This window comes from Pleurodeles waltl, chromosome 9 (genome assembly GCF_031143425.1).
Source record: "Pleurodeles waltl isolate 20211129_DDA chromosome 9, aPleWal1.hap1.20221129, whole genome shotgun sequence".
Lineage (NCBI taxonomy): Eukaryota > Metazoa > Chordata > Amphibia > Caudata > Salamandridae > Pleurodeles > Pleurodeles waltl.
In genome coordinates this window covers 614,412,537-614,427,512 of record NC_090448.1, presented here as the reverse complement: position 1 = coordinate 614,427,512, position 14,976 = coordinate 614,412,537, and the positions used below count along the sequence as shown (strand labels likewise).

The 14,976-nt window shown below is 40.7% G+C and overlaps 1 protein-coding gene across 4 annotated transcripts in view; it reads left to right on the top strand.

The window, feature by feature from the left end:
* Window positions 1–14,976, top strand: part of DHX34 (DExH-box helicase 34) — a 387,340-nt gene that overhangs the window by 246,731 nt on the left and 125,633 nt on the right. For 3 of the 4 annotated variants that reach the window (XM_069207613.1, XM_069207612.1, XM_069207614.1), the window contains 2 exons: window positions 6,110–6,379; window positions 9,741–9,917. In XM_069207613.1, the coding sequence (XP_069063714.1) occupies window positions 6,110–6,379; window positions 9,741–9,917 (447 nt within the window). Of the gene's footprint in view, window positions 1–748; window positions 872–6,109; window positions 6,380–9,740; window positions 9,918–14,976 lie in introns of those variants that run through there. The other variant, XM_069207615.1, reaches the window with a different exon arrangement.

The following is a 14,976-nucleotide window of genomic DNA, read 5'->3' as shown; positions in this document are numbered from 1 at the left end:
GCGTTCCAGAGCCCAGCTGGGAACGCTGCATTATTGTTTCCACATTCCAGACTTCACTTCGAAATATATATATATTTTAAAATGTAATTACTTATATTTTTTATTTTGTTTATAGATTTTATTTGATTTATTTTTAGTTTTCTCCAGTACAGTAGGACTAGAGTAATAAATAAATAGATATGTAAATACATAGTAAGGGATTATATGTGCAAGGAATATAATGATGGGTATATAATTATGAGAAGTAAAGTAGTTTTGTATAAACAAACTTTCAAGATTTGTAATATTTGATGTTAATTAATAAATGTACTTTTCTATCCTTCATTTATCTTTACTCAAATTTTCAATGGCGAAATGCTTGTTGTGAAATAGTTAAGATAACATTTGCTCATTGTGATATAAAAAAGAAAGCAGGGATTCATAAGTATCTAATATAACAACTTATCTAGGAGCCATGCAATGATCTATGAACATGTTAAGCATAGAATAATATACACATATATATGTATATATACACACACACATATATATATATATATATATGTGTGTATATATATATATATATGTATATATATATATATATATATATATATATATATTTAACCGTGAGTAAATATACATTGTTGAACAGGCTTAAAGAGTATGTGTATAATTTATTATTATGAAATAGTAACAATACATATTTCTTAAAGAACTATACATATCTAGAATATACACATAATCAGATTATAAATATTTATCAACACAGGCATATGCAGTCCATTGCTGTTTGATAATGGTGGTTATGAAGGAAAGAGCCAACTCTTAAGTAGCCTTCTGAAGACAAAATCGTTATCCGTGGATCTTATATTTGGAGGTAATGAATTCCATAGTTTGGCTGCTTGAACAGAGAAGGATGTACCACCTCTAGTCTTTTTCTTTTATGGTGGTGTTTTCAGGGGGGGTGCTAATCTTGAGCAGAGGTTTCTTTGTTGAATGTCTTTGGTTATTTTGTTTCTGATGAAAAGTGGTCCTGTTCCATGTATAGCTTTGTGGGTGATACAATGAGGCTTGAAGGTGGATCTTCTGGCAACGGGTTACCAATGCAGTGCTCACAAGGCAGGGGAGATGTGGGCCTGTGACTTTACATGTTATACTAGCCTGGCAGCTGAGTTCTGAATACGTTTTAGTTTTTTCATAATAGACAGAAGATGATCCATGGTAGAGGCCATTGGTATAATCCAGTTTGGATAGTACAAGAGAGAGCCTGCACCTTGTATGGAAATCCGAGGTGGGGTAAGATGCGTTGCAGAGTCTTCAAGGTGATGAATCTTGATCGTGCTAATTTGTCCATTCGGACATTCATTGTTAACTTGGAGTCCATGGTAATTCCAAGGTTTTTAACTTCCTTGGATACTTGAGAAGGTGGTCCGAGATCGTCAGGCCAGGCGCACGGTGGGTCATAATTTTTCCATTCGCCACATGTGAATTCTGTTTTGGAAGCATCCAGTTTAAGATTGCTCCAAGTCATCCACTGATCCACGGCTCTGCGGCAACTGAATATTTGAGAGTTTTCAATGTCTTTGGGGCATTCCAATTTAAGTAGTATTTGTGTGTCATCTGCATAGTTCTAGCATGTGAGCTGAAAATCATTGATCAATTCTGGTAATGACATCATATAGATGTTGAAAAGCATAGGTGAGATGATTGATCCTGGGGGACCCCTGCTTTTGTGAGGTAGAGTTTGGATGAGAAGGGGTAGAGTAGATAATATTAGTTCTGTTTTGAAGGTAGGATGTAATCCATTCGAGCGCAGTCCCTTCTATGTTGCCTTCGTGAAGTGTTTGAATTAGGGTGTAATGGTCAAAGGTATCAGAGGCACCTGAGAGGTCCAAGAGACGTAGTGCAGCAAATCCATTGTGGTCAACTGTGTTTTTAAGATCATCCGAGATTGCTGTGAGTGCTAATTCAGTGCTTCTTCCTGGGCAGAATTCAGTTTGGTAGTCTGAAAGTATAGAGTAGTCTTCAATGAACTGTGACATCTGGGCGAATGCTGCTCTTTATATCAGTTTGCCCAGGAAAGGTCCATTTGTAATTGGTCTGTAGTTGTTGGGGTCCTGCGGGTCTAGGTTTGTTTTCTTTAATTACGAACATATGTATGTCTTCAGGAAAAGTTCCTGTAGTTAAAGAGTTATTGATGATTCTTCTTACCGGTGTGGCAGCAGAAGTAGATAAAAGAATGTTCTGAAGATGTGTGGTGGACAAGGGTCCGAAGGGCAGCCGGAAGGCCTGCTAGCTTTGACCAAATCCATGAATTCATCTTGTGATATTTGTTGGAAGGAGTGCAAAGGCTGAGGTGGTTTACTCTTGGAGGGAATTTTTAGGAAATGGGTTGGTGCTGATAGTTTTCTTGTGTTTTAAATAGGAATCCAGTGTGTCTGCCTTGGTTGTGTAATGAGTTGCCAGTTTGTTTGTGAAATCTTGAGTAGAGGGATGACTCCCTTCCTTGCATTTTGTTTTTTCCAAATTGATAGAGAATTTTATAAAATTCTTTAGTTGCAGATTTAGCATTCAGAATACTGTCTGAGTAGTGCCTTTTTTTATAGCTTTTTTGATTGATGATTTGGATATTCTGTTACGTTTGTGTAGCTGAAGTTTGTCTTGAATGTTGTTTGTTTTGCAACCTTCTGATGTGCTGCTTTATTTTTTTACGTTCTGTGTTTCTCCAAGGTGTTGTTTTTCTTTTGTCTTGTTTAGTTTTTCTGACTGGTATTAGGATTTCAAAAGATTCCTGTAATCACCCATAAAGTTTTGGAACTGAATGTATTGTGTCTAGATCTGTGTTGGCTGTTAGTTGTGTTTCTAAGTCTTCAAAATTGAGTTTGCTCCATGGTTGATAGATGTATATATGTAAGGTGCTATGGGGTGTGTTGATGTGTGGTGTTGTATGTTGGATAGTTACCAAATGGTGGTCTGACCATGTGATTGGCGTGATGCTTTCAACGGTAACTAGTTCAGGCTTTGCAAAAATGACTTCTAGGATGTGCCCAACAATGTGTGTGGGATTGTGTACAATCTGATTTAGGTTCAATGTGACTAGGCCAGTGGTAATAGCTTTTGGATGGGCATATTGGGTTTGTTAAACCAAATGTTTAGGTCCCCAAGAATTTATAGGTTTGAGTATACTGTTATAAGTTTTGAAATTGTATCTAGAAAAGTGTCTGGGAATATTGAATTGTTAGGTGGAGATCTTTAAAGGAGGAGAAAGTTACAGAAGGAAGTTGGTGTAGGGTTGCATCTGGTGAGGAGGGCCTCACAAACTTGTATGGAAATGTTGTGTGTTTTATAGAGATTTATTGCTTGTTTGAATATAATAGCTAGTCCACCTCCTCTCTTGCCCACATGGTTTTGTGTGATGGTTTGATAGCCTGGAGGAACGGCTTCTTGCAGCACTGGGGCCATGCCATCTCCCAACCATAATTCCATTATGAATAGTAAGTCAAGTTGTGTGCCAGTGAACAGGTCGTAGATGTGGTGCTTGTTTTTTTTAGAGTGATCGAGCATTTGTGAGCAGGCAGTTTAGAAAATGTGTGTTTGTGGCGCTGTTGTTTTGTTTCAGAGAAGGGTGAGCAGTATATTTTGAGCATCTAGCAGGTGTGTTCTTAGTTGTGATAACTGTATGAGGGTCACAATAGTCCTGTTTTTCAATGTAGTGTTCCTCTTCCAGCAGGCTTAGGAGGCATTTTGTTGGGTCTATGTGTGTTGGTGGTGGACCTGGTGGCTGAGGGTGACATGATGGGTGTAGTTTTGTTTGTGGAGTAGCCTTATTGTGCAATAGACAAGGGATGCAAAGTTGTTAAGAGTTGCATGTTGTTTTGGCTTGGGGTGGTGGAGGAGCATGTAATTCATAATGTAATGCTCTAAATTGTGCAAATGGATGAGAGGTGGGTGAATCAATGTTGCTGTATTGGAGTGCTTGTGGTAGATGTTTGTGAAGAGTGAGAATTTAGAAGTAAATATTGGGCAGGATTTGTATTACTTGTGTAGTCATGAGTGTGGGTGTGATGGAAAGTATAAAAGTGTAATTTTGATGTGCTGATGTGTGTTGGTGGTTTTGTTTTTGTGGAATAGTGAGAGGAGATATTGATGTAGTGGTTTTCTGTGAAGAATTTGTATGTGAGTTAGTGCTGGTGGGTGGTATTAGAACGGGGGTGTTGAAATGTTTTAGAGAAGACTTTATGAGATGTGTAAAAGGAGATGGACGAGGGTTAGTGATGTTTGTGTTAGTTTTGTTCACTGGAAGAGGTAATATGTGTGGTGGACTGGAGTTTATGGATTGTATGGTTGTATGTAATTGGTGAAGAGAGGGGAAGGGTGTTTTTGGATGGTGTGTTGGAAGGCTGGGTTTAGCTATTGTCATGATAAAAGGTGGTCTGGCAGGAGCAAATAGAGGATGGTGTTGTTGGTTCTTTAAATGGTGCTTATAGATGTGCCAAGAGTGGTCTGTAACACTCATTGATGCTAGAGACCCTAAATAGTAAGGATTTCTTTCCTACGGAGCTGAGTTAGCAACCTATATCAAATTCAGAAGTGGACCTTCTATGGTTGTATTAGTTTATTACAAAGTAAGAGGAGAGTTAGCAGGAGAGGTAGGCTCACCAGTTCTCCAGTGCATTGACATTGGTGGCTTTTTTTTATTCCACTTCTGTCAAGCAGCAGCTAGGGTGGTTCAGGTACTGCTTTGTTGTATGTTTTTAGAAGTTTGGACTCTTGGTATGCCCAGAGCACAGAGAAGGATTAGGCCTCCGAGCAGCAACCGTGTGACCAGTCATTGTTGTGCTTATGGTCCTGTACTTCGAATGAAGGCCACGGTCTATCCCATATTTCCCTTTCACTGGATGTCATTGTCTGACTTTGCCACCCCCTCTAAATCTCCTGGCAGCCAACCTATATACATTTTTTATGCATCAGCTTTCCATTGCCCTTTGTCTCGTCCCGAGATTATCACCTCAGTCTTAATGCCTGCCCCTTTTTGGGACAACACTTCAGTTCTCTTGCCTGCTGCTTGAGGTGATACTGCCTCGATAGCCAAGTTCTTGAAGTGTTAACACTTCAGTCCTTTTACTTTTAGGATGTGGTAGCCTAAGGTCAGTTGGTGATTGGTTAATAAGGACTTTTCAATAGAAAATCAGCAGCTCTGAATCAGCAGTGTCCTTAAAATGTTTTTGCAGGAAGCAAGGAAGAGCAATGGGGTGGGTGCATATGTTTTCACGAAAAGATAAACAGGTGAATTTTAAGCTAAACTCAGCTTTTGACCCCCAGTGTGAAAGTATTCTTAGTAGCAAAATGTGCTCTCCACAAATATATGTACACATTAGGTCATTTGGATGCTAAATTTAGTCGATGTATCAGGAGGAAGTGTGGCTCCTGATCTTAGAAGTTAAAAACCCACCTTATAATCACAGCTTTGACAGTTAGCCAAAAAAGCATACGAGTTAGGGGAAGACCTGCCTGAAATTATAAATATGTGAAATGTACTGTAGCATAAGAAATCAGCTATAAAGGGTGTTGTCTAATACACTCCCAATTACATTTGCCAACCCCAGTAAGATCCTTCTTTCTGTAAATCAGGCTCAGGCATACTACTCTATATTGTTCTGTGTATAGAACCCTAGGTTCAAGATGCTGCTGCAGTACTGTGTTCTCTGTGGAACACTCCAAGGCACCCCAGAGCTGGTGCTGCACTGTACCAAGTACCTAAAAGTAAAATATATACTGTGCCCTCTTTACTGTTAAAATTGACTGTTACGAAGATTGTCTGACATCATATCGCGGTCAATAATATCAACTTTCACATTTATTGATTCCATATCTACAGTCACTATATGCTGAAGGTCATTAGATGTAAAAACATATATTTACTGTTGTAAACTCCCATGTACTTACTTTGGCAGTATAGTAGGAGTCACTATAAATATAGTTCGATATTAATACTTTGATATAGTAATCCCAATGTGAAGAATGCAGTAAAATATTCTAAAAAAAAGAAGAAAAAAAACCTTTTGCATTTCTGATTCTTCCTCAAAGGTGGTTGCTTCTTATCAGCTTACATTTATTTTCTTTACTCCAGGCTCTGCTGTTGCTGTCCCGTTCAATAGATACAAGCGCTGACTGCTGTCGGATTGTTGCAGATGGATGGATTGAGATCTCTGTTGGTGAAGCTGAGACTGCTCTGGAGCTTCTGACTTCGACAGTCCAGCTTCGATCTTTGTGGGAAAACGTCATCAGCACGCGCTTAGGAACTGAGCACAGCAGGGACGATGATGACAAAGTATGGAGGAGCCAGAAGAAAAGGATGTCTACCTTAGCCAGAAATCTAGTGGACTTCATGAAAACCAAGGTAAAATGTTCTGTTGAGAACTGATGTGGAATTTTATTCAGATGAATGGAAATAAGACTGTTGTACGTATATTTTTCGGCTCCCACAGTTGGAGTATTTAGGTGGCGCAGCATCTACATTTATTGTGTCCTTTGGTACCGCTGTCACTGCAATTACTATCTCTTTTATTATGGGTGATTCATGAAGACCAAACAAGAACAGAAAATTGACGTGGCTCTAAGAACAATCAGTACTTTGTGTAGCTTCCTTTTCTTTTCCTTTCTCCAACCACACAGCAGCAAACAAGATGTTATTGAGGAGCCAACATTCTATCAGGAGGTCACCCCTGTGATTTCACTGTGTCTCAAAGGATGCATGATGTCACCCCGCTATACCTCGTAGTTGAGTGAATTTACATCTATGCTTGTTTAGTGCACTTTTTCTATTGAGGTCAGTAGGACTCTTAGGCCCTCATTATGAGTGGCCCATAAAATGGCCTTGATTTTCCTCAGCCCCAGAGTTACCCATACCAGTAATTCTGGGGATGGGAAAAATTTGGGCCATTATAAGACGAACCCTCAGAGTCCCTTTAGAAATAAGAAATTGGCATGGAACTGTCAATTCCAGGTCCAGTCCCCCAGTAATTCCTCATTTCTGCTAGATTTATACATTCAGATTTCAGTCCTTCAAACAGGTAAAATCTCAGAGTGAAAATATACGGACCCCTGGCAACACTGTGGCTGTCATAAGCCAGATGGGCCACTAACTGTGTAATGAGTGTTCTGGTCGCATAGCAAAGTGAAAAAAGGCTCTTCTGTCCTCTCAACGTTCTATTGGTGCAGACTAGGCCTGTGTGAAATTTCATTTTGCAAATGTTTGCTGAATTAAATTTTACAGTATTGTATGTTAAAACTGAATTGGATAACTTTAAAAAATGCATAGGATTCAAGCAAGGGTTCCTGTTCAAGAAGAAAATGACTCCTGTGAGAAATCTTTGCTGAAACTAGTCTCCCTTTGAAGAAATTGCTGCAAACTTTTGCAGGACTTTATTTTGGGTAATGCTAATTTTGCATATTTTGCATGCATAGTAACAGTTAAGGATAGGCCTATGGCAGACATGTAATTTGCTTGTTTTGGCTGGTTCCTGTCATTTTGAGTGTTCTGCTGTGTTCAGAGAGAAAGCCAAACAGAAATCCTAAAGTGATGTTCATTGTGAGAAATCATGACCTCAGTAAAGCTCATCATGAAGAGCATTTCCACCCGTCCCTATTATCTCCTGTTTAATCATGTAGCACTTTAGACCACCATTAAAATCCAAGAAATACTTTTAACTGCCATCTTACTCGTTTTTTAAATATTCTGTCTTGTAAGCAGGGGGCTGGCTTTATTTTTTTTTACCAACACTGGTAGTTTCCTCCAGAATAAAATACCAGCTATCTTTTTAAGTTGCCTGTAATTGTGGTGAAAATGTAATGGGCACTAGAAAATGCTGTGACTAATAACATGTGTCTGCTCCATGGGGAGGGGTTTATTCCAAAATAGCAATGTCTTCGACCTCAGCGCTTGCCAGATGTATTTCTGGCCGAGATTTGCATTGCATTGACATGGGCATCTCTCCACACTTTTGCATTATGCTGTGCCCCGGTGAGGAGGGATAGCCATTTCGCATGCTCAGTGTTCCGGGATTTCCTCGTCTTCAGACCTAAGAACTCAGAGAGGTCATGTATTGGAACCTGCTCAACAGTAGAGGAATCTGCAGGTAGAATCATCGATCAGAAGAAAAAGTTACTTACCTTTGCTAATAATCTTTCCTTTGGATACTCTACTCACAGATTTCTCATCTATCCCATGCACCTCCCAATTTTGAAGGATGCTTATAGGTACTGCACTGCCTCAAATTGATCTGTTTTTCACCCAGCCCTGCCTGCAAGAGCTTGGAAAAATATATAGGAAATTAACTTAAGTGTTCCCGGTGGGTGCTCTATGATCCCAGTGATATCACACTGTTGCTGCTTTCAATGCATTGATGCCCCCTCCCAGCGTAGGAGAGCTATGAATTCTTTCCGGAAATAGTCTGGAACCTGGGGATATTGAATCGGTGAGGATTCTGAAGGTAGGTAGAATGTTGAAAAGAAAGATAGTTACTGAAGGTAAGTATCTTTTTATTTATTTTTCTCTGCAAGATTTTATGTATCATTGTTTAGTATGTGAAATCTTAATCTTTTTTAAGTATTACCAAAATGTCTGATTTGGCATGCTAGTGTCTTTCTTTCTATATCATTGGTGCTTTTCTTTCATAGTGCCATGGGTCCCTCTAGTGCACGTTTGGACTGCATCAATCCTTTGGGCCTCTGACTGGGATACCACCTGCAGGCTCTTCCTCTGTTGGGGCTGCACTCGCACCCTGGGCTCCAACGGTAGCTCCATCACTGACTCCAACACTGGTGTGGGCTCCTATTTCGGAGCCTATACTTCAAACCAAGACCATACTAATGCACTCGAGGAGGCAAGCACAAAAACTAGTGGGAGGAGGTCCAGTACAGGGAGGAGTCTCATTCTACACCTTTGCCTACAGACGAATACTGGCAAAGGGTGGGTGACATTTTTGGAACTGACTCAGACGTTGGATAATACAGCGGCAAAGATGATGATGATATCAGTGAGGAAGCTAATTTGTTCCCTCCCACTAAATGGACGCAGCTTACTAATTGGCCCTTCAAAATGTGATTGGCATTGACACCTCTCCAGAGATGGAGCGGATAAGCCATTTAGGAAGGCATTATGCCTAGATGGTATCCTTCAATACAGTCATTAAGAAGACAGCAGAGGTTCTTTAATTACGTATATGCAATGGAAGAAAACAAGGCAAATCTCCTGACTGAGATCCTTCCCCTGTCTCTGCAGCCTTCGTTTCAATATTTGTAGAGGTTTCGGGTGAAATACAAAATCTGCATATGCGCTGTGTTTTTCTCCGAACTTCTTTTGGGAAGCGGGAGAGTGCAGTTGGCCTGAAATCCTGTACCAAAAAGTAAATTCAACTTTAAATCCAGTTGTGTAAGTTAAACAACATCGTTATATGCAGGCATTGCTTTGCCTAAGGGTGGCAAACCTTAGGTCCATTACTACCAGAACCATGCCATATTACCAAGATAACCATATGAAATAAATTATATAAATAATGCTAGTTTAAAAAGCCAGTGGTTATCCTGAACATTTGGCATGGATCCTGCACTTTTGGACCTTGTGCCACTAGGGTTTAAGATTAGCTTTCTCCCACTAAAGAATTAAATGTTATGGTAGCCGTTGAATGCTTTCATGAGATCATTATTTTATTGTAATACTGAAGCTTCTCTTTCTTTCTCTATATCTGTCATGTGCCCAGTGTAAGTACAGCATTCGAAGGCTGGGTGGATTGGAGATGCAGAACCTGTATGTCGGGCCTCAGAGCACCAGCACCATGCCCAGCCTCTCGGGAATATTCAGCGACACTGAGATGAAACCAGACCCCCTCAAGGGGGGGCACGTGATGGCCAACTTCCTCACATATAATTGTCTCACGGTAAGTACTGCTGCGAAAAGAGGTAAATGGGCATAACAACTAACCAACTTTAATGTAAGGAAAGAAGCTTGTCCAAAAATACAGGGAGTGCAGAATTATTAGGCAAGTTGTATTTTTGAGGATTAATTTTATTATTGAACAACAACCATGTTCTCAATGAACCCAAAAAACTCATTAATATCAAAGCTGAATATTTTTGGAAGTAGTTTTTAGTTTGCTTTTAGTTTTAGCTATGTTAGGGCGATATCTGTGTGTGCAGGTGACTATTACTGTGCATAATTATTAGGCAACTTAACAAAAAACAAATATATACCCATTTCAATTATTTATTATTACCAGTGAAACCAATATAACATCTCAACATTCACAAATATACATTTCTGACATTCAAAAACAAAACAAAAACAAATCAGTGACCAATATAGCCACCTTTCTTTGCAAGGACACTCAAAAGCCTGCCATCCATGGATTCTGTCAGTGTTTTGATCTGTTCACCATCAACATTGCGTGCAGCAGCAACCACAGCCTCCCAGACACTGTTCAGAGAGGTGTACTGTTTTCCCTCCTTGTAAATCTCACATTTGATGATGGACCACAGGTTCTCAATGGGGTTCAGATCAGGTGAACAAGGAGGCCATGTCATTAGGTTTCCTTCTTTTATACCCTTTCTTGCCAGCCACGCTGTGGAGTACTTGGACGCGTGTGATGGAGCATTGTCCTGCATGAAAATCATGTTTTTCTTGAAGGATGCAGACTTCTTCCTGTACCACTGCTTGAAGAAGGTGTCTTCCAGGAACTGGCAGTAGGACTGGGAGTTGAGCTTGGCTCCATCCTCAACCCGAAAAGGCCCCACAAGCTCATCTTTGAGGATACCAGCCCAAACCAGTACTCCACCTCCACCTTGCTGGCGTCTGAGTCGGACTGGAGCTCTCTGCCCTTTACCAATCCAGCCACGAGCCCATCCATCTGGCCCATCAAGACTCACTCTCATTTCATCAGTCCATAAAACCTTAGAAAAATCAGTCTTGAGATATTTCTTGGCCCAGTCTTGACGTTTCAGCTTTTGTGTCTTGTTCAGTGGTGGTCGTCTTTCAGGCTTTCTTATCTTGGCCATGTCTCTGAGTATTGCACACCTTGTGCTTTTGGGCACTCCAGTGATGTTGCAGCTCTGAAATATGGCCAAACTGGTGGCAAGTGGCATCGTGGCAGCTGCACGCTTGACTTTTCTCAGTTCATGGGCAGTTATTTTGCGCCTTGGTTTTTCCACACGCTTCTTGCGACCCTGTTGACTATTTTGAATGCAACGCTTGATTGTTCGATGATCACGCTTCAGAAGCTTTGCAATTTTAAGAGTGCTGCATCCCTCTGCAAGATATCTCACTATTTTTGACTTTTCTGAGCCTGTCAAGTCCTTCTTTTGACCCATTTTGCCAAAGGAAAGGAAGTTGCCTAATAATTATGCACACCTGATATAGGGTGTTGATGTCATTAGACCACACCCCTTCTCATTACAGAGATGCACATCACCTAATATGCTTAATTGGTAGTAGGCTTTCGAGCCTATACAGCTTGGAGTAAGACAACATGCATAAAGAGGATGATGTGGTCAAAATACTCATTTGCCTAATAATTCTGCACTCCCTGTAGGCGGCACAAGATTACAGACTGAGTGAAATGCAGTAGCTGCTATTTGATCATTTATATTTATGGGCCCCGTTATTGTTTACTTTTTAGGTTTGGCTCAACCATCTAACTGTTTGTGTGACTTACTGCTATTAGTTCTTTAAAATATACGTATAGTGAGCTTTTGTTTATACCTGAGGGGTATTTCCCTTTCGCCTGATGCCGTTGGCTGTTTGCTGTACCTTTTCACCTCTGGGATGCTTGCATTGCAGTACACGAGGGAACATTGTACAGCACAAAAATACAGACACTCCTCAGTCATCACTTTTTTTAGCTCATAGATAGATGTATTGTGTGCCGAAGCAATTGTATTTTGTTTTGTTTTTCACCATAGTATGCTCTTTCAGTGTTTCAGTCATGAGTCAAAATGCAAGCCAGACCTATATTACCGGTGTTTGTTCAACATTTCTGTTTGTATTTGTCCATTATTATTTTTTGCTTATCTTATTGGTATTTATATTTATTTTGGGTTGTGTGAAATCAGTTACAGCTAGCATATTTCTACATTTTTAGTGACAAATGTGCACTTATAATGTAATGCCTGTAGGATTTTAACACCCATATATAAAATAAATAAATACACTCCTCTGTAAATATTAGCGCCGTCGTACAAAAACAATGGCAGGTGTACAGCTTTTTAAGTAAGTGGGGCCCCCTTTTTATCTCATTGTACTGTCATTCGGTACAGATGTTGTACTGTTAATCTGTTCAGATATTACCTTGGCGCGCATGAATAACATCATACAGTCACTTAAAAAATACCTTTTTTTTTTCTTGTAAGCTGTTTTATTACACAAATAGAGGAAATGTCCTCCATAGGTAGTGGGTTATCAGTAATGCAATGTGTCACACATTTGGGCACTCTCAACATGCACATGCAACACATTCATATTCATCAAGCACGGCCCCTTGAATAGTCCCATGCAATACACTGATGTAGGTAATTGTTTATATGCATCTCAACACACACAACACTATACCCCATTTACCCCATTGTCTAAAAAAAAAAACCAATGCATTATAGTAATATGTGAATTTTTTAAGCCATTGAGTCCATCAGATGTGACACTTCCTAGCCAAGGCATCAAAACTACTGCGTGGTGCCTTGTGTGAAAATCACACATTGCCTATGTTACCATTGGAAGTTTAAAAAATCAGCACATTTGGTGGAAACCTGACACATCCACCTAGGAAATGATGCATCTCTGCTGTGCTGCAAACCAGGAAGTGTGAAGTTACTTTCACTTTGCCTCATGGCCTTTCTGTATGTGCTTGGTAGAGGTTGTGTATTGTGGTTGCTGGTGAGTGTGTTACTGTATTTTGGTACTGTTGTAGTGTGGGCTGTCCATTTTGTGTCCCAAAAATTTGAATTGTGTTTTGTAATTGTTTATTGTACTGTTTTGTCCTGTGTATTGTTAGGTGTCTGTCTTTTGGGGGTCCGTTATTGTGTGGGTTTGTTTGATATTTTTAGATATTTTAGTGTAAGATTGTATTTGGGAATCGACATATCTGGGATGTTCAGAGCCCGAAACATGAATTAGCAGGGGTTTGGTGGGTTCTTGTGGCTCGTCATGCACTACCTCCCAAAATATAGTAGCTAGGTCATTTCAAATGCAGGGGAGGAAGACTAAATGGGAGAAGGTGCGGCAGCACATGATTCATCTTTTCAAAATGGAGCAGATGATGCACTAACTGAAGCATCGCTGGGTGGATGTGGTCAGCCGGGAGGGTGACCTCCTGAGTTACATTGAAGTCATAGTTGGTTGAGATGTTGGTAAGTACATATATTCTGTAAGTTCTTCCCTGTGTCTCAGTTGCCTATAAATAAGTTGTGTTCAATGTATCTGTGGTGCACATATGCATTAGAGTCAAAGTGTCATTCCCCCACTAAACTATGTATAAAAGATGGAGCATGACACAGAGGCACTAAAACACTGCGATGTCATTAGACCACACAGAACAGTGGCCCTATTATACAAAGTATGCATTTTCTGTGTTTGCACCACAGCGCAGTTGAAAATCAACTAGCTATCAGGGGGCGCCCTGAGAGCGTGCCCCCTTTAAGGGGATGCACTATCAGTGCTCCTCATGTCAGCTTGTTTGCCTCTGCGCCTGTGTCTAAAAAGGGGTGCCTGGGCAGAGGCAAAGGGATTCCCTCATTTGCATGTTGGCACACTCCCATGCAAATGAGAGAACATGCGCTGGGGATTGCACTTGCGCTATATGTGCACCAGCGCTATCTGTATTACAGAAATGGATGCAAAAGTGTCTGCGGTCCTTTCTGTAATACAAAAGTGTCCCGGGCGTACAAAGTAACCGCACATGCCCATTGCGCCCCTGGCCACTTCCATTTATTTATTTTTTAAATATTTTTTATTGATTTTATGTTTCAGATATGTAATACAAATTGTTTAATTTTCAACCACAGGATAACCCAGTGCAATATCTGGTATCTAAACCATTTAACAATCGCAAACCCCCCCAATAGGCACAAGACGGAACACTTCCAGTTTTACAGTATCATTTCTAATTGCACCCGCCATGAGTTTATCCTTTGCTATTTATCTTATAAAGGTATTCACTCGTGACCAGTGTGGGCCCTATTTTGCGTGCATGAGTACCCTGGCTGACTGACGGGGCTCCATTCAGAATAATAAATGCAGGCAGCTGCCCAGGTTTTCTACTCCTCGTGTGTCGCTGGAACTTTAGTGACGGAGTTGCTACAAGAGGGGAGAAAAGGGGTGGTGCGCATGTGCTGTGGTGCCTGGGTGCCCTCTGGGTTTTATTTCTGTAGTGGAGGATGCAGGGGGATTTGTGTCGTAATTATTGCGAGAGTGTGTTCCCCGGTTCAAGGGGGCATCTCATCGTTTTTGGCCTCCAATTTTGTTACCAGATCTTCCCACGTGGTGCACCCTGTGTGTTGTCGCCCCTCGCGTACCATTCTTTTTAGTACCTGGTGTTCAGTGCGAGCCCAACGTAATATTAGAGAGTGCCAGGATTTCAGGTCGGGAGCCTTGGGGGCTTTCCAGTGTATCGCTATTAGTCTTTTGTACATTAAAAAGGCTAGATCTGTAAACTTGTGTAGGTATCTTTGTTTTTTTGGTCTCTTTCCCAGTCCCAGCAGGCAGGGCCTGGGGTCTGCTATCAATGCAAGCCCCGTTAACTCGGATACTTCCCCTACCACTTCCACCCAGGCCGTTTGTATATTAGGGCATTCCCATACCATATGGTAAAAGGGTGCTGACGGTGTTTTGCATCTTGGGCATACTGGCTCAGCATCAGGAAACATACGCTTTATCCTGGCTGGGGAGAGATATGTTTGATGCATGAAATTGAATTGAGTGTACCTAAATCTGGGATTCCTTGACACGCCGCG